Source organism: Arvicanthis niloticus, chromosome 24 (genome assembly GCF_011762505.2).
Source record: "Arvicanthis niloticus isolate mArvNil1 chromosome 24, mArvNil1.pat.X, whole genome shotgun sequence".
In the NCBI taxonomy this organism is placed as follows: domain Eukaryota; kingdom Metazoa; phylum Chordata; class Mammalia; order Rodentia; family Muridae; genus Arvicanthis; species Arvicanthis niloticus.
The window spans coordinates 331,893-358,460 of NC_133432.1; the positions used below are offsets into that span (position 1 = coordinate 331,893).

The 26,568-nt window shown below is 42.1% G+C and overlaps 1 protein-coding gene across 3 annotated transcripts; it reads right to left on the minus strand.

Annotated features, from left to right (window-relative positions):
- Positions 1 to 301: 301 nt before the first annotated feature.
- Positions 302 to 26,417, minus strand: LOC143437517 (uncharacterized). Of its 3 annotated transcripts, XM_076922293.1 has the most exons (5): positions 26,044 to 26,416; positions 16,347 to 16,645; positions 8,710 to 8,836; positions 8,449 to 8,509; positions 302 to 7,315 (listed from the first exon to the last, which is right to left on the minus strand). In XM_076922293.1, exons 3-5 carry the CDS (start codon positions 8,741 to 8,743, stop codon positions 5,935 to 5,937), a joined length of 1,476 nt encoding a protein of 491 aa, XP_076778408.1. In that variant the 5' UTR covers positions 8,744 to 8,836; positions 16,347 to 16,645; positions 26,044 to 26,416; the 3' UTR covers positions 302 to 5,934. The 3 variants fall into 3 exon arrangements, with proteins under 3 accessions (XP_076778408.1, XP_076778406.1, XP_076778407.1); XM_076922291.1 differs by lacking the exon at positions 16,347 to 16,645 and having other exon boundaries at positions 26,044 to 26,417; XM_076922292.1 differs by lacking the exon at positions 16,347 to 16,645 and having other exon boundaries at positions 26,145 to 26,416.
- Positions 26,418 to 26,568: the final 151 nt, after the last annotated feature.

The window sequence follows — 26,568 nt, forward strand, 5'->3', positions numbered from 1 at the left end:
AAACTAATTTAAAACAGAAAAGAAAATAAAGGGTGGAAATGGACATTTATTTATACTCACATGTATGTTGATGTGTATGGCCTGGACAAGTGCTATCTATCTATCTATCTATCTATCTATCTATCTATCTATCTATCATCTCTCTCTCTCTCTCTCTGTCTCTCTCTCTCTCTCTCTCTCTCTCCACTAATTCACAAGCAAGACAAGGTGATCCATTCTCTCCACATCTATTTAAAATACCATCTAAAAGTTTTGCAAGAGCAATAAAACTGAAGAAGATGAAAGTAATATAGACTAGAAAGGAGGGAGTAACATTATCTTTATTTGCAGATGATATGATAGTATGCATAAGTGGACCAACACTTCTCAAAGGCAATTCTCAGAGCTTATAAACCCTTTCAGAAAAGTTGTTGGACACACGATTAACTAAAAAGGAAAAAGAAAGCCAGTGGCCTTTGTATATACAAATGAGTTTGCAAGTGCAAACAAAATACAGAGACATCTTAAGTTTGAAATGATTGTTGATGCTTGTCACATTTTTTCCCTCATAATAAATAACTTCGAGTAACTCAGTGTAAGTGTGTTGGGTAAGATCTTACCAAATACTTTGTAGTCATAGATTACTTTTGATATTATTGAAGGTGCTTAAAGACTACTGTAATATACAAAGTCTTTAATAGATTGATTACTTACTAAAGAGTTTAGTCTTCTATAAAGATACCAGAAAGTACAAAACTTTAACACATTGACTACGTTTATGGGATTTCTCAAATTATGAATTTTTCTCACCATTTCTAGGACTACTGCCACATGCAAAGGCTTTACCATGTTGCTTATTCATGGCATTTCTCTCCAAGATGAATTCTTTTATGCTCATCAATAATTGTGTTGTGAAAAGTTTTTATCTCATTGATTACATTTGTAAGATATATCTTCAATATGTGTTCTGCTATGTATTTGAAGATGACCGTGATATCTAAATGTTGGGAAGAAGCAAAAGAAACTTGCCCTAAGGACTGTCTTTTTGTTATCAACCTCCACTTAATCATAAACTGAAACTAAGTTCAAGTCTCAGGTCATAGGGGACCTGTGCACTTAACAATATCTGACCAGCTTTCATCATTCATGTTTTGTTACCTAAACCATAACAACTGTTCCTAACCATGATTTCTGTTATTCATGTTTTATTCCTCAAAATATAATAATGTTCCTAACCACAAAAGAACAAATGGCTGTGATAGTGTAGACCACACAACTTATGTTCTGTATCATTTGACATAGAGTAACAACAGAAATAAATGGAAGAAAAATGTAACTGTAACTTGGCACAGGACTTTGTGGTTTTGACTTTTGGAAGCTATATGTTTCTGGCTTGGGATAAGGATGAGGCTGGGGTATTACAGCTGAGATTCTGAGTATAATTTTGTGACCCTCATTTATCAGTAGTGACTAGAGTGCAACAAATTCTTATCATTTGACTTGTCCTGTGTTTGAGTTGTGTTGAATCTCAGTGGACCCCATAACATAAAGGTTTTAGCACAGTATGTAACCACTGTCCAGTATGAATAGTTTCATAATGGTGAAGACTATGGAGGTGTGCAAAGGCTTCATTATGCTAAACACGTTCATAAGGTTTTTCTCTAGCATATATTCTCTCACGATAATGAAGACTAAAGAATTGTGCAAATGCTTGACCATATTAAATACACTCATAGGGTTTCTGTCTTAGCGTTTCCATTGCTTTTAAGAGAAATCATGAACAAGGCAACTCCTCTAAAAGCAACAGTTTAATTGGGACTGGCTTACAGTTTCAAAGATTTAGTCCTTTTTCATCATAGCAGGAATCATGGCAGACATGCAAGAAAACATGATGCTGGTGAAGAAGCTGAGAGTTCTGCTTCTTGATCGAAAGGCAGCCAGGAAGAGACTGTCTGCTAGGGAGCTAATGGGAGGGTCCATTCTGTACTAGGTGCAACTTCAAAGCCCACCCACATAGTGATGTATTTCCTCCAACAAGGCCACATGTCATTATAACTTCCTCCCACTCCCTGAGCCAAGCATATTTATACTACCACATTCCACTGCCTGGCCCCCATATGATTGTGCATACATATGGGTATATGGGGACCATATTTTAAAATAGCATAATACAAAATATGTGAGGTTCAAGTTTAAAAGTTCCATCATTTATAGCATTCTCAAAATATTAAAAGTCCAAAGTTCTGTGGGTCCCTTGTTCTGGAGGGTGTCCCATGACGATCTCCTGACTGGGGACAGGGAAAAGTTGAGTACAGGAAGGGCTGGATACTGTCTCTGTGCTGCCTCTGCCAGCATCTCCACTGTCTTTAGGTCTCCGGCTCAGCCTAATGCGGGAGGTCAAGGCCAAAGACACAGAGTGCAAGCAGGAAAGGAGATTGCCTGCCCCCACTGCTGCCTCTGCCTGCTCACCGATGCTGTCACTGATAGGTCTCTCCCAGGTGCTGCACCTGTCTCTCCACACTGAGCTGGTCCAGGCCCAGGCTGGGCTGATAAGGAGCTGGCTAGCTGGCATGGAGGCAGTTTGGTGTCCCAGGGAGGTTCTGGGAGAACAGAGCTCTCCCCAAGTGTTACAGCCCTTCTATCTAAAACTCTCGGACACCAGGATGATTTTTGAGCACCCACTTTACTTCCCCTAGAGCCCTTATATACAGTTTTGGGGTGGGTTAGGGTCTGGCATCAGATAATGCCTATTGGCTCAGTCTGAGAGCTTGGAGATACCTCATCTGCATGTGGGAAAGCCTGAGGCACTGGTCCTTGTGACTGATGTTCAGCAGCCTCTTTGTGAGAGGGGTTGTTGCAGGGATAAAGCTAAGTGAAGGGAACCAGGGCTTGGGAGCAGAGAAAACTCCTACTGTCCAATAATGGTCTGGAGTTCCAAGCTTGTTCTTGACCAAGCACCCAGCTGCTTCTCACAGCCCACCACCCTACAAAGTTCAGTTTCTTTTGAGATTCATCCTATCATGTAACTATAATTCCTTATACTTTCCAAAACAAATAGCACATCATATATGTTCAAATTTACAGGACTTACTTCACCATTCCTAATCACCATTGTGAGAACATACTGAGCCAAAAGAAGACCAAAATCCAACAAGGCAATCTCCAAATTCTGCATCTCCATGTCTGATGTCAAAGGGTTCTTCAGATTGCCAACTCCTTCCTGCTTTCCTCAGTGCAGCACAATTCTTTCTCTTTGGCTGATCTTATTTCCTGAAAGTAGTTTTTCTGAGAAGGTATTCCATAGCTCGGAACCTAAAAATCTTGGGGTTTCCAAAGTAACTTCAATATTACAGCTTCTTGTTCCAGTATCTGGGATCCATAGATGATCTTCTGTACTCCTCAAAAGAAAGAAGCAGGGTCTTGTCTCCAGCTCTTCCCTTTATAGTACACTAGATTCTGCTTGACACTGCTCAACTGCTGCTGCTCTCCTTTCTGCTCATCCCATGGGACTGACATATTCAATATATTGGGTTCTTCTGTGACAAACAGTCTTCACTGCGTTCCTCTCATGCTCATTTCATGGTGCCAAGCCTTAGCTGCACTGCATGAAACATTCATGCCTAAAAACCAGTGCCACCAGGGTGAGTCTTGCACAGGACTAAGTCAAGCTGCACCACAAGGGAAAACATTGGCTACCTCTGGAATACAACTTCTTTCTCCTCTCAGAAAACACTTACCAGAAGGTGTTACCTCAGTGAAGTTGATTTCTTCTTCATCCCCACTAATTTTTTAACTATAGCTAACCAGCATCAGTTGTCTCAGCCATCCCTTCTATTCTTGCCTCTAAAGCCAGAGCCACATGGACAAAGCTGCTGAGTTCCTCTGCCTGCTGGGGTTGGAACATGGCCCCATCTATTACATCATCACCAGCTTCATATTTTTCAACAACTTTACTGCCTAAGCTTGGCTGTCCTTGAACTTGCTCTGTAGGTTAACTTTGAACTCAGACCTGCATGGCTTTGTCTCCTGAATGCTGGGTAATATATGTGTAACAGTTTGCCTGTACCTAAGCTTTTCTTTACCTGAAACATGTTCTGTACCAGGGTGACTTGAATCAGAAATTTGCTTGACGCTCATCTCCTGGGATTTAAGGCATGTACCTCCATGCCTGTACTAAAGCATTTTATTTTAGATCTTAAAATGAAAGCCTAGAATAGTAATCACAGTTCATCGATAGTCAATTTTACACATACTGGTGACCCTTGCATCCACATGAAAACAATAACCAGGTGATAATAAAGCTCAACATGATAAAGTTCTCCTTTGTACCACTGCAAATCCATAAGTTTAGGTGGATGGAATCTTGCCCTGATGTCACCATTCCTTTGATACCATTTAATATAATTAATCACAGGATTTAGCTTCATTCAACTTTTTGGTGAGGCTTTTCTCTTTTGACCTAATATTTTATATTTTTTTCTTTCTAAGATTACTATGCTTGCTCAAAACAATCATGAGACTAAACACAGGTCAAAGGCTTTGCTTGCTTTACTAAGACTTCCTTTGTCAATGTAATGAACATCAACCTCTTTACCTTCTTTTCAAGGACACTCTACAGACAAGGGCAAAAGACAGAAATATTCTTCAGCAAAACATCATACAAACTATATACAAAGTTCAAATTGCCCTCAGTACATATGTGTTTGATATTCCTACTAGGACAGTGCATTAAGTTCCACTTAATACATGTATAAATCCAAAGTCTAAAAATCCACATTGTTCCATAAAACAAAACAAAACAAAACAAAAGAAGACATGGTCAGGCCTATCATAGCAATGCTTAAGTATGGAGTACCAACTTGTGTCTTAGAATCTCCATTGCTAAGAAGAGACATTGTAACAAAGGCAACTGTGTTAAAGGCAAGTATTTAATTGGGCCTGGCTTATAGTTTCAAATGTTTAGTCCACTACTACCATGGCAGGAAGAATGTCAGCATGCTGGCAGCCATGATGCTGGAAAAGGAGCTGAGAGTTCTGCATCTTCATGAGAAGGCATCAGGAAGAGACTGTCTTCCAGCCAAGTGGTAGGATGGTCTGTTTTGTACTGGCTTGAGCTCCAAAGACCACCACCATAACAATTCAATTCCTTCAAAAAGGCAACATCTACTCCCAGAAGACATATCTCTTAATATTGCCACTTTTTAGGGTTAAGAATATTTAAATCACCAGTTTATTTCTACTATAAATTCTTTCATGCTTTTAAAAATAATTAGGATAGCCGGGCAGTGTTGGAGCACGCCTTTAATCCCAGCACTTGGAAGGCAGAGGCAGGCGGATTTCTGAGTTTGAGGCCAGCCTGGTCTTCAGAGTGAGTTCCAGGACAGCAAGGGCTACACAGAGAAACCCTGCCCCCAAAACCAAAAACAAAACAAAAAAATGATTAGGATATGCAGAGGCTTTAACTTGTTGATTACTTTAAGAGGGTTTCTCTCTCATATGTGTTCATTTCTGTATTCAAAAACCACTGTGACACGTATACAAATTCCCAACTTTAGTACAATCAAAAGGTTTCTGCTCAGTTTGTGTTCTTTGGAGACTACAGAGATATGCACAGGCTTTACCACATTCATTAAATTTGTAAGGTTTCTCTAAAGCATGTGTTCCTTTAAGTTTTTGGCAAGTACAGTGACATGCAAAGACTTTACATATTCATTACATTCATAAGGTTTCACTTTTGCACATTTTCTTTTTTGCATTCAGAGATGACTGTGTCCTGGAAAGGCTTTAACTCATTCATGACATCCAGTTTCTCTCCAATATGTGTACTTTTATGATATTGGAGACTACTGTGACATAAAAAGGCTTTACCACATTGATTACATTGATAAGGTTTCTCACAGTATGTGTTCTATTATGATACTGGAGACAATTCTGATGTGAAAAGTCTTTAACACATTAATAAGGTTTCTCTCCAGTATGTATCCTTTTATGATATTGGAGCTTACTGTGACATGAAAAGGCTTTACCACATTGATTACATTGATAAGGCTTCTCTCCAGTATGTGTTCTATTATGATACTGGAGACCACTCTGATGTGGAAAGGCTTTACCACATTGATTACATTGATAAGGTTTCTCTCCAGTATGTGTTCTTTTATGATATTGGAGACTACTAAGATATGCAAAGGCTTTACCACATTGACTACATTCATAACATTTCTCTCTAGTATGTGTTCTTTTATGTAATTGGAGATGACGTTGACATGAAAAGGCTTTATCACACTGATTACATTCATAAGGTTTCTCTCCAGTATGTGTAGTTTTATGATATTGGAGACTACTGTGACATGAAAAAGCTTTACCACATTGATTACATTGATAAGGTTTCTCTCCAGTATGTGTCCTTTCATGATATTGGAGACTACTGCGACATGGAAAGGCTTTACCACATTGGTTACATTCATAAGGTTTCTCTCCAGTATGTGTTCTTTTATGTCTTTGGAGATAACTATGACATGAAAAGACTTTACCACATTGATTACATTCATAAGGTTTCTCTCCAGTATGTGTTCTTTTATGATATTGGAGATAACTGTGACATGAAAAGGCTTTACCACATTGATTACATTGATAAGGTTTCTCTCCAGTATGTGTTCTTTTATGATATTGGAGACTACCATGACGTGAAAAGGCTTTACCACACTGACTACATTTATAAGGTTTCTCTCCAGTATGTGTTCTTTTATGACATTGGAGAGTACTCTGATGTGAAAAGGCTTTACCACATTGATTACATTCATAAGGTTTTTCTCCAGTATGTATTATTTTATGTTTTTGGAGATCACTGGTTCTTGTAAAGGCTTTACCACATTGATTACATTCATAAGGTTTCTCTCCAGTATGTGTTCGTTTATGTCTTTGGAGATGACTGTGATGTGAAAAGGCTTTACCACATAGATTACATTCATATGGTCTTTCTCCAGTATGTGTCCTTTTATGGATTTTGAGATGAAACCGTTGTGAAAAGGCTTTACCACATTGATTACATTCATAAGGTTTCTCTCCAGTATGTGTCCTTTTATGACATTGGAGACTACGTTGACATGAAAAGGCTTTACCACATTGGTTGCATTCATAAGGTTTCTCTCCAGTATGTGTCCTTTTATGACATTGGAGACTACGGTGACATGAAAAGGCTTTGCCACATTGATTACATTCATAAGGTTTCTCTCCAGTATGTGTCCTTTTATGATATCGGAGACCACTGTGACCTGAAAAGACTTTACCACATTGAGTACATTCATGTGGCTTCTCTCCAGTATGACTTCTTTCATGCCTGCAACAATAATGGGCACATGTAAAAGCTTTACCACATTCATTAGCCTGATCAATCATTTTATCAATATGAATAAATTTTACAGTTGGTCTAATAATAAAGAACACCCAGATTGTAAGGTTTTATCCCTTTGATGTTCATGGTTGTATTCGCTGAATATGGGTTGCTTTACCTCTTTGAAAATACCTGTGATGGTAAGATCATTTGGCTCACATTTATAACATCCTTTTTCTATATGAGATTTCTATATGATGTATTTCACATGTCTGAAGATATCAGGGTATAAAAACCCTGATTGCTTTCTTAGTTTTTCCTGTAGTGTGCATCACACCACAGCAGCACTGTGAGCCAGGACAAACAGAAGAATTTCCAAACTTCTAGTACCCATAGATTTTCTGCAATGTGACTTGGGGATGTCCCCAGTAATGTCAGAAAACCAATTAATTGCAAATGTCTATTGTATTCAGAAAGTCTACCAAAGGGAGAATACTACATATCTTCTCATTTTTCTGGAGTAGAAAGAGGTACATTGCTTCTTTCAACATTCCTATGCTCACAAGGTTTTATCCATTCTGACAATTGATATATGCATTAAAAGAAGCAGGACGAGTCAAAAGTTTCCATATTGAATTTATACCACTTGACATTTTGTTCTTTGTACACATGTGGCATATATATTAAGGTTTCTCCACAACTTTCTTCACTCCCATTAACTGACCACTCAATAAACTTAGAAATGTCACTACAAGAATATGAGTATCACCAAATTTGCCATGGACTTTACTTACTGGATGGCTTTCGATATATAGTTATCACTATTCAATGTGCTGCATCTAAATACTATGAGACCATTCAGATTGGTAGTTCCATAGCAAAGCTCTAATGGAGCTACAAAACAATTAAAGGTTATCTCTTAAAGCATTGTTTCCATGTCTTCTTCCTTACAGGAATGCCTTACAAACATAAATCAGATAACTGACATTGAGGAACATGGCTTTGTGAGAATATTATAATCTTAGCTATACTTAAAGGACTGATTTTTTTTTTTACACAATTGCTTTTTTTTAGAGCTTTCAGAACACATTAAAATTTCCTCACAGGCATATTTGTATCAGCTTGCACATGAAAACTACCTTTCACGCCTTCTAGAACTTTGATGTTGTTCTTCAATATGATGATCTTCCCAATTGTAACCTAAAATACAGTACCAGAAAATGAATGATATATTATTAGAAATTAGGTAAAATTCAAGTTACTGTGAATTTTGACAGCACTGAACCTGATTAATTCAGCTCAATCTTCCTAGTTCTCAATTGAAATAACAGAGGATCATCAATAACCAAGAATCACTTATTCCATTATTTTGAAAAGCAAAACAAAATTCACAGTCTTACCTATATCAGTGAGGTTCCGGTAGGTCTCCAGCATCACATCTTTATAGAGTTTCTTCTGGGAATGATCCAGCAAATTCCACTCTTCTACAGTGAAGTTCACATGCACATCATCATAAGTCACTGCATCCTAAAATATCCCATACATGTGTTAAACAGAAATCATGATTGTGACATCACTGTAAATAAATGGATACTTTCTAGACAATGTAATAATGTAATTCTGGTGCTTCCTGCACTTATTTCCTGAAACAGAAGTCATAATCTAATTATGCTGTCATTTTAGAAGGAAATTGAATTATAAGTTTCACCTGTGTTGCTTCTGATCCCTTTGAATAAGATATAGCCTTGCAAAACAAATGGCAACTGAGAGGAATATACAGGGGGAAACAGATCAAATGTACTGAGCAAACATCTGAAAAGTTGTATGAACAATAACTAACTACAAAAATGATGGGCAAGCTGCGTGTATTTGCTCATGTCTTTAATCACAGAGGTACAGGCAGGTGTATGTCATTGAACTGGATACTGGCATGGTCTATGTGATGTGTTGCAGGACATCAAAAGTTACATATTAAGACCCTCACTCCCCTGTAAAAATCAACCAAGGAAACAAAAATGATAGAGAGAACTCAGGGTTCTTTACTGAAGTTCCTACAAAGAAATATATGAAATATCAGTTCTGTATCCATCTTGCAAAAACATGAAGTGAACCAGTTTAAACAGCAACATTAATAAATTTTACTAGAAAGGAATGAATATTTAAACAGTTAAAAATGAAGAGATGATATTAGTAATGTTTATAAACATAAATATTTATGTTTAATAAATATTAGTAATGTTTATGTTGATCAGAAATAAGGAATATAGAGCAGGAAAGAGAGCTCAGGAGTAGAAAGCTCTTGCTGTTCTTCCACAGAATGGTAGTCAATTTCTAGTATTTACCTGGAGATAAACAACTACCCATTTCTTCAAGATCAAGAGGACTGCGGATATATTCTGACAACAGTAAAAATGAGGTACACATGATATTCATATTCATCCACACAGGTACAATACTCTTATTTATTCAAAGATTTCAAAACAAACACAAGAGTAAGGCAGAATGACATACACCTGGAATCCAATGAGTGTGAAGCCTCAGGCAGTATTGATATCATGAACATATTCCATTCAGGGAAATATAATATGATATAATATAACATAACATAATATAATATATTTTGCCAAATTTTAAAATTAAAGATGTGGATGAAGAGGTACAAAGAAGTATGTGTTTTTTTACAAAAACATATCAGGTGGCTTCTGTGGTTTCTATATCTACAATCAGGACAGGAAGTGCTTCACAGAGAAATTTTGTCTTGAAAACAATAAACAAAAGATATAAAGTTAAAAATATAAAACCACCAGGCCTACAAAATAGCTTAGTATTGAATACCAAATGTTTATACTGTATCTTACATGATTTAGGGGCTGAGACCAAATGGAGAATGTATGGGAGCATGAGAAGAAAGCTGAAGGATCAGTTTCAACCACAACACAGTACACACACAGAACAAAATATGTCCTGTCTAAAAAGAAATATAGGGGGAAAGCTGGAGCAGAAAGTGAGGGAATGGCCAATGAAAACTTGCCCAACTAGAGACCCTCCTTATGAACAAGCACTAATCCATGACATTAATTAGGGATAATCTGTTATGCTCTCACATAAGAGTCTTGCATAATTGTCCATTAAGAGGCTCCACCTAGCAGCTGACTTGAAACAGATGCAGAGAACCACAGTCAAACAGTGAATGGTCCTTGGAGACTGTTATGGAAGAGTTGGGGGAAAGATTGATGGCCCTGAAGAGGATAGGAACTTCACAGGAAGACCAACAGACTCAACTAACCTGGACCCTTGGGGACACTGATCCACAAACAAAATAACACACACAGTCTAGACTAAGGCCCCTGGAATATATGTAGCAGATTTGTAGCTCACTCTTCATGATGGTCCTCCAACAAATGTAGCAGAGGCTGTCCCTAAAGCTGCTCTCTGTCTTTGGAATCTGCTCTCTGAACTGGGCTGCCATGTCTGGCTTCAATGGAAAGGATGAACTTAACCCAGCAGAGACTTGATGCACCACGGTGTGGAGATACCCAGAGGCCCACACGTTCTCAAAGGAGAAACAGAGGATATTGGAGAGAGGGATTCTGTGCAGGCGGGGGAGCTAGAGTAGGGACTTCACAAAGTTCATAGCCATTTTATTTATAACAGCTTGAAACTGGAAGAATCCCAGATGTCACTCAGCCAAAATATGGATATAGAAAATGTGGTTCATTTACAAAAGAAAAAACTATTCAGCTATAAAATACAAGGACATCATGAATTTTGCAGGCAAATAGATACCGCTAGAAACTGTTATCCTGAGTGAGGTAACCCAGACCTAAAAGCACATGCATGTTTGTACTCACTTACAAGTAAATAATAATCATAAAATAAAGAAAACCCACACTACACTTCAAAGACACAAAGAAGCTATACAAGAAGGAAGGCCCAAAGGAGCACAGTTGAATCTCACTCAGAAGGGGGAATAAAACAGTCATAGGAGGCAGATAGAAGAGAGGGAAGTGAATGGGAGAGCAAATAAGAAAGGTGATTTGGGGAGAACCAGCAACAGGTGTGGCGAGAGACAAGAGAGGGCCAGAAGGGGAAAATGAATCAAAATCTACAGCTGGCTGGGGGGAGGAGTTACATTAGGATATGCCAGAGACTATGAATTGGAGGGTGACAAGGAGTCTATGGGGTTGATCTTAGCTGAGATGCATAGCAGTTAGATATGGATGCTGAAAAGGCCACATCTGCAGTCAGGCAGGACCCCCAGTGGAGAGTTAAAGGCACCAACCAATCCAAAAACCTTTCAACACAATATTTGTTCCTGTCCACAAGAATGTAGTCAACAACATAGATCCTGTCCAGCAGCAAAATAACCCTTTGATACCATGTTGTTCTAACTTGATACTCTACTGCTGTGATGGAATCCTCTAAGCAAAATCATCTCGAGTAATGAATGGTTGTTGTACATGGTTCTGTCAGATCAGTCCATAATTTGGGTAACTTAGATTAGAAACTGAAAACAAAAAGCATGAATAAACACTGTCTCCTGGCTTGCTCGCTTGCTTGGTCACTGTCTTGAAGCTCAGCTAGCTCTCATCCAGCCCAGGACCACTTGCTTAGGGATATTGTATCCCTCAGTGGAAGAGTCTTCCTAATCAATCATCAACATTATCTCTCACAGACATAGAAACCAGCCATTTTGATGAGGGCACACCCTCGATTGAGGTTCCTTCAGATGACTTAAGCTCTAAAATGTTGAGAACTGAAAACAACTATGACACACACACAATAATAAATGAGGAAGTTGTAAAAAACCAAAACCAATGAATTAACCATATCAATACAGGAGCTCCTGCCACCCCATGAGAGACTTGGAGTTGTGGCTGAGCCAGGACAAAATAGGGAGGGCACCTGGCTCAGAGCAGAGAAGGATACACTGGAATGGGGAGCTGAGAGGCTGTGCTGACCTGGGGTGAGGCATCTTTAACCCTAGGTTCTCAGGCCAGTGCTACCAAAGAGGAGGCTAAAACAGCTGGAAGGTGGACAGAAAAACAGATTGTCTCACAGACCTGGAAATGACAACCATAAAGGACAGGATCTCTGACCCAAGAAAGATATGCTAAATTTGTTAGAATCGATGAAGAATGACCTTCCATCTCATGACAGCTCCAAGTTAAAAGCTATAGAGTCACATATGAACTGGGCAGAGGTGGAAAATGAGGTCTTTGTTTTTCCACCCTGTAAAACAAGGTAGGCAGAGCCTGATTTTGCCCTGGATGCTGTCTGGAAGAGCTCTCTGTCATGGACTAGTCAGTGGGTCTAGGTCCTGTTGTTAAGAAGGATTTAACCCAAGGTGGGGGCTAGTAACTAAATTGATTAGGATGGAATCTGTCTCATTTCCTCAGTGAGAGAATAACAAGTTCCACACACAAAATAGCCACAAGGGGGGTGGTAAAGGCTACCCAGCAGATTCCTCCACTTGGACAGAGGAGAAAATGAAGACAGGATGGCAGCAGCTGTAAACCCTGTCAGGGTTCCAAGTCTGCCCTAACCTTCCCAGAAATTAAGACCAGAGAAACACTGTCCACTATACCAGGCTCTGGAACATCTTTGAAGCACTTTGAGGCTATAATTCTCCAGTGTATCCACTGCAGCAGGGTTCTACGTTCAATTTAGTCATCTCCCTCCACATATACTCAAGAAAAACCTAAAAACCAAGGCATAGAGACATCAATTTGGCAGACAAGCCACTGGCACAGAAACAATGGTTCATCCTAACAATAGGTTTTTCAATCCTTTAGTTGGAAGTCCTGGGGGTTTTGGAGTTCTAGTCAATGCATTAAGATGTTATGTCCAAGTCACAGAGACCCCAAAAATCAACAAGGAGCCTATTGTAATGCAAACACATGGAGGTCTTTATTATGAGCTCTGTAATAAGGACACTCACCAGTCAGCCTCATGTGAGATCGAATCTGAGAGACCAAGTCTAGAGGTGCTGGGTATTTATTGCAGTTACAGCAAGATTGGGACATTAACATGCAGGCCAGCAACTTAATATTTTAAAAGCTGCATTACTGACATAATTTGCAGGAACCAATCAAGGGGGCAAAATCATCTGACAAACATGATGGGTAGCCTAACTTTTTCTCTGTATGGTGTATTAGTTATTTATACCCTGTAGTTGTACCTTGACTAGCTGTTGACAAGGGGGGTTGTCATAGGATGTTTGCTCAAGTTGACTTTGTGAGGTCTCTAAAACAGAATTGATTGGGCTTTACAAACTCATCTTTGTGCCTGAGGTCCTTATTATTAAAAGATACTCCTGTTCAAGCACAAGCCATGCATGGCAGTCAAAAAGGTACTTCATCCAAAGACCCACCTCACTATCTGTTACTGTGAAGACCCCCATACTCGGGAGACCCTTCCTCAAGTCTCAGATCACGACCACCCAAAGATCACAAGATACCATACCTGGATGCAATCAGCAGAGGCTTTATTAGGGAAGTAAGCCGGCGGTCAAAACGACAAGCTCTTTAGCTCCAAGAGCAAGGCTTTGGCCCAGAGTGGTGGGTTAAGGGGTCTTTTATTGCATGGGGTGGGGGAAGGAAGGCATTTTCGAGGGCTTACACATGAATGGTTGCATTTTCGCGAGGTTATACATGATTGGTTGTTTTACAAATTTTGGCACACTCATTCTTCTCAAAAATGTGGTTTTTACCATGCCATTGTGTCCTACCCTGCCATTTACCAACTATTTCAGATTAACTATCTTTGCTTCTTCCTGCTATAGCCCCACCTAGGTGGCAGCATCTTTTATCTGTGGTCAGGAATGTGTCTTCCTGCCTTGGGCGAGGCTTGAGGAATGTAATCCAGCAAGTGTTCTTCACCTGGAATGTGAAGGCCTGAAATCTTATTTTCAGTTCCGAGTTCTGGAAGGCGAGAAATCTACACATATTTCATAAAATGGCCTTTATAATTTTTCACTCTACATCCCCACTTCTTCCAATTTGGTTGTTTTTAATCATAAAAACTCGATTATTAATAAGTCTATTCTCACCCCACTTCTTTCTATTAGGATCTTTAGAAAAGTTTAAACCCCAGTGTCATCATAATTATCATTTTTTTAACCTAAAGCTCTATATTGGTGGTGCAACACAAAAAGCTGAACAGCATTTATCCTTTCTCTAACAAAAGTTATTAATCTATTTAAAATATAGGGGCCTATGGTTAAAAGCAAAAGTAAAATCACAAGGGGTCTAGCAAGGGAGGATTGAACCAACTCTCGAATCAACTTTGTTGTGCCTCTCTATCTTTTGTCTCTGGTCTAACCTTTCTCTGAATTTATTCTCTAGTCACTCCTGAATGGTCTACATAATAGTAACATTTTTTCTTAGAGCAGCACACAGACTTTCTTCTTTAAGAAACAGCAAGTCTAGTAACAACTTAACTCTGTTACCGACTGTTCTAGGGCTCTCAAATCTACATCAGTGGCAGCTCTCAGCTGATGAAAATAATGAGGTGTCTCTATCAATGTAGCCACACCTGTCTCTATACCTATGGCCACTCCTAGTCACAATGTAACAGCTAGAGTCAAGGAAAATAGGCTCTCTGCAGAAGCGTCTAGGGTGTATCTCAAACTCAGTTCAAGAGTACCTGCGGGATCTAGCTGGACAAGTACTCAATAATCTTTGACTGCAAGCTCATCATTTATCAATCTTAGGAACTAAGTATCTGTTAGCAGGGCTTCTAGGGCTCTATTTTATTTGCTAGGTGTCTCGAAACATTTCTATTTCTTTCAAACACACTTTCAAAGTCGTCCTCTGACTTTTACATATTTTGTGGCACATAGTTGTCTACATACACATAAAATCACATATATAATAAAGAGAAATTGTAAAAAGGAACAAATCTATATAACTCTCGATTCACGTTTCAACTTCAATCTTGGAATCACAAGCTGTCATTTAACCTTGGGTGTATACACCCTAAGCCCTACCCTCTAAGGCAGCATTATTCCCGTGCCTCTAGGGTGGGATGTCTCAGGAGTCAAGACCTGCAGTTCTTTAGCCTTGTAGAATAGCAGACGACCTTGAGCTAAACAGCAGGAGGTTGTTCTGGCATCTGGATATTCAGGCACACGTCTGGATGTTCAGGCACACGTGTTGGTGGATTTCAAGGAGGTTGGATGGTCGGCAGCTCAAGGAAGTCTCTTAGTAGCCTGAAAAATCATTTCTCACACAAAAGGGACATTCTGGGTATAGAACAAGGACAAGGGAGCTGGGCGGTGGTGGCGCACGCCTTTAATCCCAGCACTTGGGAGGCAGAGGCAGGTGGATTTCTGAGCTCGAGGCCAGCCTGGTCTACCGAGTGAGTTCCAGGACAGCCAAGGCTATACAGAGAAACCCTGTCTCGAAAAACCAAAAAAAAAAAAAAAAAAAAAAAAAAAAAGAATAAGGACAAGGGACACTCTAGCCAGCGCCAGCTCCTGAGGGTAGTTTAGTTTTAGGGTTCTGTATATTCTCTCTACCTGTCCTGAGCTTTGGAGACTGTATAAACAGTGGATCTTCTAATATCTCTGACAATTCCTGACTTACCTTAAAACTGCTATCTGATCTAATTACCTAGGATACTTGAAACTTCAGGAAGGTCCCTATTCTAGGCTGTTTTCTCCTAGGTATTTCTTCTTTATTCTAAGTCTTATTATTTCTCTGGCTCAAAACCTAAGGTCCCTTATACGTTTTAAGTCTCCTGGCTGCTTGGTTGCACTCATATCTTAAGAGTCCATCTGTGCATTTAGCTTGGTAGGTCTTTTGCTTTCTGGGGAGTATAGTTCTCCCTTCTTGTGTGTGCCATTGTCTCTTTTAGGCCCCAAACTGGGAAGGGCTCCTGTATCAAGCCACTTGATCTGTCCAGTTATTGTCTCAGGCCAGAGTCTCCTCCCTTTTTGGTATCCTGGGCAACAAATATTTACAGCTTCTGGTTTCATCAGGGTTTCCTCTCTTGGCATATAGCCTTGCGGGCATGGGCTGTGGCAAAAGCATACCTGCTTGTCGACCTCAGGTTCCAAGGTTGTTCTCTGCACTGATGATCTCAGGGGTCAGTCCAGATGACATTTGTGTCCACCACAGTAGTGCTGGCTTGTCTCTGACCAGCATGGAGAAAACTGCTCCCATCTGTAAAGCAGGTTACCTCGGCTCCTGGCTGGAGTCAGTCCTCTACCTGATGAATTCATGTCAGCTAGTTGCAGCCCGGGTAGGAAGTGTTATATCTGGATGTACATCCTAGGGAGTAAGTCTCTCAGGGGATAGAAAGGCTTTTATCTTATTTATTGCTTTTGATCACCTGTAAAAGCAGTAAATAGTCTCTTAGAACTCTGTACAGACTAATGTATCTGTGAGGCTGCATGACTGTTGTTTACATCACACTGGAGACTACAACTACCTTGTCCACAGGTGTAGTGTGAGCTCACCTCTGAAGCTCCAAGAAGGAAACCAAATCAGAATGAATAGCCTTATCCACAGTATTTCACAGCAAGGACTATTAAGATAACACTTATTTGAATTTAACTTTTGACAAAATAGAAACTTTGGTCATAGTTCTATAAAAAACCTTTTAAAGAGTTATTTCTGATTAGAATATTATTTTAGAAGTGATATACAACAAGAACAATAAAGTAAACATTTTTATCTCTAACATAAGAGCACAAGTCTTCACCACTTCAATTTTATCTTGTCTGAACTCTCATCTTTGAACCAAATCTTAATGGAAATCTCATATAAATAATGAAATTGTCTCAAACAGCAATGGCTAGAAAGTCTATCAAAACAGAAGCCTATATATATATAACAGGCAGGCAACCAGTCTGACCTGTCTGCAGGCAGCGTTTCTATACTGGAGTCACCACGTCACGTGACTTATCTCAGCGCTACTTATTCACATTTTCCTTCTTAGAAATCTCAGCGTTATTCACTCACTATTTTTTTTAATAAAAAATATATAATTATAACTCTCAGGTGATTAACTTTGGGGCTGTTTGTCTAGTTACCCTGGCTCCACTGCCAGTTTTTAAACACCTGGGCCCTATCTATCTTCATAGGTGGCAGGTGGAAAACCGCTGATTTGTTACAGTAGTGACCCCGAGGTACCTAGTACAGCCAGGAACACCAAACTAGGTAGCTGTTGCACTCTGTTCCTATGCTGGGGAAATACGAGTTGTCGCCCGCCAATTTCGGGCTGGGTGAGGGCACCCACCATGTGCTGTTACCTGGAGCATACCCTACATGCAGTGGGCAGGCTGTCCAAACACGAACCTCGAACACAGATTGCGGTAGATGCCCCTTATTAAAGGATCTGCTCGCCCTTCTGCAGCAGTACTCTTGCACTGGCAGCTCTCTCTGCCGGCGATCATGTTACCTATTTTTAACTCAAGATGTTTGACACAGTAGATTAACAGGTAACACACAGATGATTTGCCAAGAAAAGACACACACATATAAAAAAAAAAAACACAAATAGCTCACCCATCTCACGGGCGCCACATAAACCAGGTAATACAGACAGTTCTCACCTCTGCTATGGGCACAGGGACCAAGTTACACAATAAGGAAGTGTTAGAAGCCGCAGTGAGCATGACAACATTCGCCATTACAAAATGGCACGGGCATCCTGTTCTCCCACAAGTAAAAAACTAACTGCGCAGGTGCAAAAGGCAAAAGCGCGCCAAAGTCACTGTCCATCCCCAGGGCGTAATATGAGGTGATGAGTGAACAGCCAATCAGAAGTGAACATGCCACTCTAGGGTACATATAGCAGTGCCTTTCCCAGGCTTGAGGTCTTTCCGCTTCTGCTGATACAAGAATAAAGCCTCGCTGTAGTAACCACCCGAACACTGCCTCACGTGTCTCTCTAGTAACCACTCGAACACTGCCTCATGTGTCTCTCGGGGGCGAAGGGGACTCAAAAAGGAGCGCGGAACAATTTGGTGCCGAAACCCGGGAATTTCAAGGCGCTGCGGGAGACCCCCCACCCCCCCCCCCGAGATTCGGGGCGGGTTAAAAGACTACAGGATCGAGGTACGTCTCTGAGAGGTATGTTTGGGGTGGAAGCCTTGGTTGCGAGCAGATTTTCACCCATTGCCGCCTCACTAGTTGGCCTCTTGTTTGTGTTGCTTTGGCTTTTAGCTTATTTGTGTTGTGAGGATCCAGCCCACAGCTATTAGGGCAAGTCAAGAGTTTTCAAGAGAGGTCCACTCCAGGCTATCAGAAACAGAGCATGTTAGCCGGCATCAGGCCAAGGAGCCTGGAAAGGAGAAGCAGGCAAAAAAGCCTGGGCAACAGAGGCAGGCCAAGGAGCCTGGTCATAGGAAAGAGTACTCAAGAGGAACAGGGGCCACTGCAGGGCCTGTTAAGGTTAAGGACCCTTCACCAGGTGGTGAAGAGAGAGTGGAGTTCGGGGGGACCCCCCTGTACCCCATTAAGGAGCCTGCCTCCATAGACCTTGGCAGCTCTGAGGAGGAGAGCCTAGAGGAGGAAGCAGCCACCTGTGCAAAGGATAGCCATTCTGGGATAAGACTAAGAAAGACCTTTAATCCCTCGGCCCCGTCCTTGCCTCCAGCTTATGCCCCAGGCAGTGCCTCTAATTCATTTCTCAGCCCAGGAGATCAGAAACAGCTACAGCTTGCATTTCCGGTCTTTGAAGTGGCAGAAGGCGTCCGTGTTCATGCCCCAGTAGAGTATAGGCAGGTCAAAGAATTAGCTGAGGCAGTACGTGCATATGGAATTGGGGCTAATTTTACTGTATCCCAAGTGGAGAGATTAAGTACAGCTGCTATGACACCAGGAGACTGGCAGGACACAGTGAAGGCGGTACTTAACAATATGGGCCAATACCTAGAGTGGAAGGCCTTGTGGCACGAGGCACTGCAAGCACAAGCCAGGATTAATGCAAACACTGAGGGACAGCAATTATGGACTTTTGACATGCTGGCGGGAGTTGGCATACACGCGAACAACCAGACCACTCATCCCGGGCAGGTCTACGCACAGATAGCATCAGCTGCAATAAAGGCATGGAAGTCTCTCCCTAGGAAGGAAGGCAGTAACCTTTATTTGTCCAAGATAATTCAGACATCTAATGAGTCTTTTTCTGACTTTGTGGCCCACATGACTGAGGCAGCTGACAGAATCTTTGGGGAACCAGAGCAAGCAATGCCATTAATTGAACCAACTGCTGTGTTATGGCAGGAGGGGTCTTTGTTATGGATTCATCCCAATGTTTCTCCCGCAAAGATTATTGAAAGGTATCCAGATGCAGTTGCTCAACTTGCCCTTCGTGGACTAAAAGCAGCCATTACCCATTTTGGAAGGGAGCCTAAGGTTTTGATAGTGCCTTATACTGCCCATCAAGTCCAAATACTAATGGCGACCTCTGATGTTTGGGCAGTGCTGGTTACTTCCTTCAATGGTCAAATAGATAATTATTATCCTAAGCATCCCATCTTACAATTTGCCTTAACTCAAGCTATCATATTTCCACATACTATGTCTCAGGAGCCACTCCCAGATGGAATGGTAGTTTGTACGGACGGGTCTAAAATAGGAGTGGGTGCCTATGTGGTTAATGATAAGGTTACATCCAAACAATATCATGAAACCTCACCTCAAATTGTGAAATGCCTAGTGGTGTCAGAGGTTCTGGAAATCTTTCCAGGTCCCTTAAATATTGTTTCAGATTCCTTCTATGTGGTTAATGCAGTGAAAGCATTAGAAGTTGCTGGGTTAATTAAGACATCTAGCAGACTTGTAGAAGTTTTTCAAAAGATTCAGCTTGCCCTGGCTAAGCAAAGATTCCTGGTCTTTATAACTCATATTAGGGCTCACTCAGGCTTACCGGGACCTATGTCCCGTGGAAATGACCTGGCAGATTGAGCCACAAAGTTGATTGCAATTGCCCTTTCGCCAAAATTGGATTTGGCTAAAGCCTTTAATAAAAGGTTTCATGTGACAGCTGAGACCCTACAATGTCGGTTTAACATCTCTAGAAAGGAGGCCAGAGATATCGTGACTCAATGCCAAAACTGCTGTCAATTCCTACCTGTTCCCCATACCGGAATTAACCCTCAGGGAATTAGGCCATTACAGATCTGGCAAATGGATGTTACTCACATCCCATCCTTTGGCAAATTACTATATTTGCATGTCTCCATTGATACCTGTTCTGGAGTTATGTTTGCCTCTCCATTGACCGGAGAAAAGGCGGCCCATGTTATTCAACATTGTCTCGAGGCTTGGAGTGCCTGGGGAAAGCCTAAAATCCTTAAAACTGACAATGGACCAGCCTACACTTCTCAAAAATTTCAACAATTTTGTTGCCAAATGGAGGTAACACAGCTGACGGGTCTTCCTTACAACCCTCAGGGACAGGGCATCATTGAGCGTGCTCATCATACCCTTAAAACTTATTTGATAAAACAAAAAGGAGAAGTTGAGCAAGCTCTGCCCATGGTGCCATGAGCTACTGTTTCTCTGGCAATTTTTACCCTCAACTTTTTGAATTTGGACAGTCAGGGCAATACAGCGGCTGACTACCATTGCCTGGAACCAACTAGGCCAAAAGAAATGATAAAATGGAAAGATGTTTTGACTGGTCAATGGAAAGGCCCGGATCCTATTTTAATAAGATCCAGGGGAGTGGTTTGTGTTTTTCCACAGGAAGAAGAGAACCCATTTTGGCTGCCAGAGCGACTGACGCGGTGACTCGTGGTTCTTGAAAATGACCCCTGAAGGATTCATCTGCAGATGCTCTCAGTTCTCATTTGGACTCTCCTAAATTGGGTTCCTAGTATATATAGTGAATTTAGATGGCTATCCTATCTGCTTTTCCAAAACCTATGCCCTTGCCTTCTTAAAAGGCACTGTTTCTGCTAAACAGAATTTCTCCTATACCCTTAACTATAATGCCTCACTCCAGTTTGTGTGTATCCTCCATTTCTTTTCATCTTATCCAACAACTCCTTAAATACTTGTACCAATGTAACTTGCTTTATGTCCCAGTGCTGGTCTGCTCTTGTCTATAAGCAGGCCCTAATAGCCAGTATACCACTTGGATCCCTATTCCCATTCAGACGTCTGGGACCTTGACCTTATTTCGACAGAAGAGAGATTTTGATATAACTACAGCCATTGTCACTGCTATTGCCATCTCTGCGGCTGCATCTGTGACAGCCGGCATGGCCTTGGCTGATCAGGTTACAGCAGCTACTGTTGTTAATCAAATTTCAGAAAAGACCTCTGAGGCTTTGACCACTCTACAGAAAGTGGATGCATACCTGGCATCAGGCATCCTGTTGGTCAATCAGAGAGTTGACTTGCTCCAAGCCCATATGGAGCAGCTCACGAATGTGGTTCAAATGAGCTGCGTGTCAGCAACCCCACATCTATGCATTACACCTCTGAGATTTATGAATGATACATTTATTCAAAGCCATAATCTTTCTGCTTATTTACAAGGGAATTGGACTGGGGAGTTGGACCAGATGCAGCAGCAATTGCAGATCCGGATCTTGAGCCTTGATGGAACATGAGTGGACCCTATTACCCCTGGCAATTTTACTTCTTGGCTTACCTCTGCCTTTTCTTTCTTTCTTAAAGGGTGGGGATAGGCCTGTCTGGTGCAGCCCTATGTTGTGCATTAGTGTTCATGTTATGGTTGGTCTGTAAGCTCAGAGCCCAACAAAAACGTCACAAGGCGACTATCTCCCAAGCACTCGCAGCCTTGGAGCAAGGATCTCGCCCTGAAATTTGGCTATTTATGCTAAGAAAGTAACTGATGACTGAGACCCTCAGTCGATGCACCCCAAGCGTTCAGCCCATTGCACTGGGTCGATGAGAGGTCTAAGTCCAGCCAACCCTTGCCTGAATAACTGTGGTACCTGAATATTTAGAGGTGTTTGCGAGTGGGTACTCGACAAGGAATGTTCCACGAGTGTGGATAGATTTCCCGAAAGTATGCCTGATTGCACAAAGGTTTAATGCCAAAAACCTCCTCTCCTGGTGGTGCCCCAGGGCGGAGGCTCCCTTTCGCTGTCAAAAGGCATCGAGATGGGTATGGGAAGTATTACTCATTGCACGATGACAAGAGAAGAAACCCATTACAGTATCTCATTTTGTACAGGGGATCAGGCCTCTGCTTTCCCTCACTGAGTTGGTGCTGCTCTTGGTAGGCAATAGGCTGTTCCATCTTAATAATATTGATAGGGGGAGATGTTAGGAGCCGCAGTGAGCGTGACCGCGTGACAACGTTCGCCATTACAAGATGGCACGGGCATCCTGTTCTCCCACAAGTAAACAACTAACTGCGCAGGTGCAAAAGGCAGAAATCGCACCAAAGTCACTGTCCATCCCCGGGGCGTAATATGGGGTGATGAGTGAACAGCCAATCAGAAGTGAACATGCCACTCTAGGGTACATATAGCAGTGCCTTTCCCGGGCTTGGGGTCTTTCCACTTCTGCTGATACAAGAATAAAGCCTTGCTGTAGTAACCATCCGAACACTACCTCACCTGTCTCTCTCGCGGGCGAAGGTGTTGCGGTAAATCTCTCGCCCATTGGAAGTCCATAGAAGAAAAGGCACAAGTCAATAAGTATCAAATGAATGCTGCATGCCTAGATTGGGCAGATATACCATTAAACTACACTATTCCCCGGCTATGAGAGCTCTTAACAACTTGAGGTTTCCTAGGTCTTCTTCGTCTTCTCTCTCTCCACCAACTGCCCTCTGCTTCGACCAACTGCCAACTCCACACCGCCCTCTCAACGGCTCCCTGGTCTTACTCTTTTCCTGCCTCTGGCTCCTCCCACCCTCTTCTACTGCCCAATCACTGGCTGTAGCCTTTATTTAACAAATTTGATTGGACAGAAGGTTTACAAGATTCACTCCTCCTTCGCAGCCCCTCCCAGGAGTGGAGTTACCATGACAACAAGAGGCTAGGGCTATCCACCACATGAAGGGGACTCAAAAAGGGGCACGGGACAAGGAAGGGCATCAGAAATCCACCTGCCTCTGCCTTCCAAGTAAGACTTTAATAACCAGACAACGTGGTCAGTCTTCACAAATTCAGATTTAACAGATTCAGACAACTTGGTCAGCCTATGCTGGACCAAGTCTAACAGATTTCTAACACGCCAGCAATGAACAACCCAAAAATAGACACACTGCCATGAGAGCACAACAACCACAGTGGCCATTTCTGACCTTTTCTCTCTAGTTTCATTGTTAACACACAAAAAGACTAACAAAAAAACCCGTCTCAATCGCCAGTGCCAGCCAAGAGGGGTTCCACGTCCTCTCCGGCACCTAGATGCAAACCTGTGCCAGCCTAGAGGGATTCCACGTCCTCCCCGGCACCTAGATGAACCCCCAAACATCTCTGGGGGTGCAGCAGCTAGTGACTCTCCAGCACGTCTGCTAATCACTCATTTATCTCCTCTCGAGAAAAAAATGGTTTACTGCCCCTCACGAGACAGAAACAGCTGCCAGTCCAAACTGAAGTGCACTTTCCAATAACCAAATAATTCAGACAGACAGGCACAAACAACTTAGAAACCAAACAACTTAAACAAACCTAGCCAAAACAGCACACAAGACATCAGACGATTTAGGCAACCCAGCACATGAAAAACCAGAAACCAGTACATGAAAAACCAGGCAATTTAGACAAAAGGTCACACAACAACCAGAGAGAAAAACCACAGTGTCCCTTCACCTCCCAGCATGGTTCTTGGATTAAGGTGGTGGAAAATCCAGGACGAGCCCCCAAATGAAGACCCCCATACTTGGGAGACCCTTCCTCAAGTCTCAGATCACGACCACCCAAAGATCACAAGATACCATACCTGGATGCAATCAGCAGAGGCTTTATTAGGGAAGTAAGCTGGCGGTCAAAACAACAAGCTCTTTAGCTCCAAGAGCAAGGCTTTGGCCCAGAGTGGTGGGTTAAAGGGTCTTTTATAGCATGGGGTGGGGGAAGGAAGGCATTTCCGTGCGCTTACACATGAATGGTTGCATTTTCGCGAGGTTATACATGATTGGTTGTTTTACAAATTTTGGCACACTCATTCTTCTCAAAAATGTGGTTTTTACCATGCCATTGCGTCCTACCCTGCCATTTACCAACTATTTCAGATTAACTATCTTTGCTTCTTCCTGCTATAGCCCCACCTAGGTGGCAGCATCTTTTATCTGTGGTCAGGAATGTGTCTTCCTGCCTTGGGTGAGGCTTGAGGAATGTAATCCAGCAAGTGTCCTTCACCTGGAATGTGAAGGCCTGAAATCTTATTTTCAGTTCCGAGTTCTGAAAGGTGAAAAATCTACACATATTTCATAAAATGGCCTTTATAATTTTTCACTCTACAACTGCACTATCAGAAACTGTTTTCCTGAGCAGGTATTCCACAGCTCTGGAATCTCAAAATATTAGGATTTCAAAGATAACTTCAATATTACACCTTCTTGTTCCAATATCTGGGATCCACACATGATCATCTGTGCTCCTCAAAAGAGATTGGGTCACTTCTCCAGTTCTTCCATCTATAGCACTCTAGGTTCTGCTTGACTCTGCTCTACTGTTGCTGCTGTTCTTTCTGCTCATCCCATGAGACTGACATCTTCAATATGCTGGGTTCTTCACCTGCGACTAGGATTTACTGCCTTCCTGTCATACACTCCCTTCACCATGTCAAACTTTAGCTGCTCTGCATGAGATTCATTTATGCCTAAAATCTAATACCATCTTAGTGAGTCTCATACATGATCAACTCCAGGTGCACAACAAGGTACAACTTTGGCTATCTCTGGAACAGTTTTTTTGTCCTCTCAGAAAACACTCACCAGAAGATTTCACCTCAGTGATGCTGGTTTCTTCTTCATCCCCACTAATTTTTTAACTACAGCTAACCAGCATCAATTGTGCCAGTCATTCCTTCTATTCTTTCCTCCCAGAGCCACATGGACAAAGCTGCTGAGTTCCTCTGCTTGCTGGGGCTGGAACATAGCCCCTTCTATTACATCATCACCAGCTTTATATTTTTCAACAACTTCACTGCCTAAGCTCGGCTTTCCTGGATCTTACTCAGTAGATGAACCTTGAACTCAGAGATCTGCATGGCTTTTTCTCCTGAATGCTGGGTAATATGTGTGTAACACTTTGCCTGTATCTAAGCTTTTCTTTACCTAAAACATGTTCTGTACCAGGAAGACTTGAATCAGAGATCTGCTTGGTGCTCATCTCCTGGGATTTAAACATGTACAAGATGTTTTCCACATGACCAACTGAATGATGGGCTGGGACTTTCCACTATTTTTATGATAGCCTTCCTTGGTTTTTCCGTAAGCCCCCTGGTTTGTGGTTTTTTTCCTTTAAATACCCTTCTCCTCCTGGCCTCGAGGTCAACACTTCTTGCTCTGAGTCTAGACCTAAGCTGGCTGATTCCCTAAATAAAGCCTATTGCTGTCTTGCCAGTCATTGGAGACTAGAGTGAGGGTCTCCCATCCTGGCGATCTTCCAATAACAATGCCCAACATGCTAGAATTCTTTTTCCTACAAGTCTGGGGGCATGTTCATAGGTACCCTAATCCCAGTACCTGGAAGAAGCTCTAGTCACGCCCCTGCCTCATATTCACAGGCACCTCCACAGGCTCAAAGGCAGCCCAGGGTCTCTGCTTCCACCCGCCCGCCACAATACCTGGAAGCAGCTCCGGTCATGCCCCTGGCTCAGATTTACAGGCTCTGCCACCCGCTCACGGGCAGCCGGGGGCCTCAGCTTCCACCCGCCCAACATGGTACCTGGAAGCTCGGTCCATCTCCGTCTGCAGTGGCCCAGGGGCGGGCGATCAGATTGCGTTGCATGGTCTGTGACATCAGAAGGAGCACACTGATGTCACCCGGATCAAGGTGCTCCTCCTGGACTGTAGCGGTGGCGGAGGTGGTCTCTTAGTGCAGTCTCTCAGGCCCTCAGTGAAGTCAATTGGATCCGGTGCAGATTTCCAAACATCATGAGTGTGCACCGGGCCAGAGCCTTTATGGAAAATGTAATCTGCGGCGGGCCGCCATCTTGCTTTTTCTCGTGGCATCATGGGATATGTAGTTTAACGACTTTCCACCATCTTGGATTGAGTTTGCCCATGTGCAGATAGTTCTGTGACCGCCATCTTGGCCCAAGTCCTTATGGGAAATGTAGTCTCGGGCTGTCCCGTGCAACCTCCCGCCA

Bases quoted from the DNA above. Each gene is read 5' to 3' on its own strand.
- LOC143437517 (XM_076922291.1), bottom strand. From the start codon at position 26,139: ATGTTGGGCGGGTGGAAGCTGAGGCCCCCGGCTGCCCGTGAGCGGGTG. The intron at 8,837-26,043 runs GTATTGTGGCGG...GGGATATTTTAG, and splicing joins ATGACCGGAGCTGCTTCCAG to GATGCAGTGACTTATGATGA. The intron at 8,510-8,709 runs GTAAGACTGTGA...ACTGTATTTTAG, and splicing joins CCGGAACCTCACTGATATAG to GTTACAATTGGGAAGATCAT.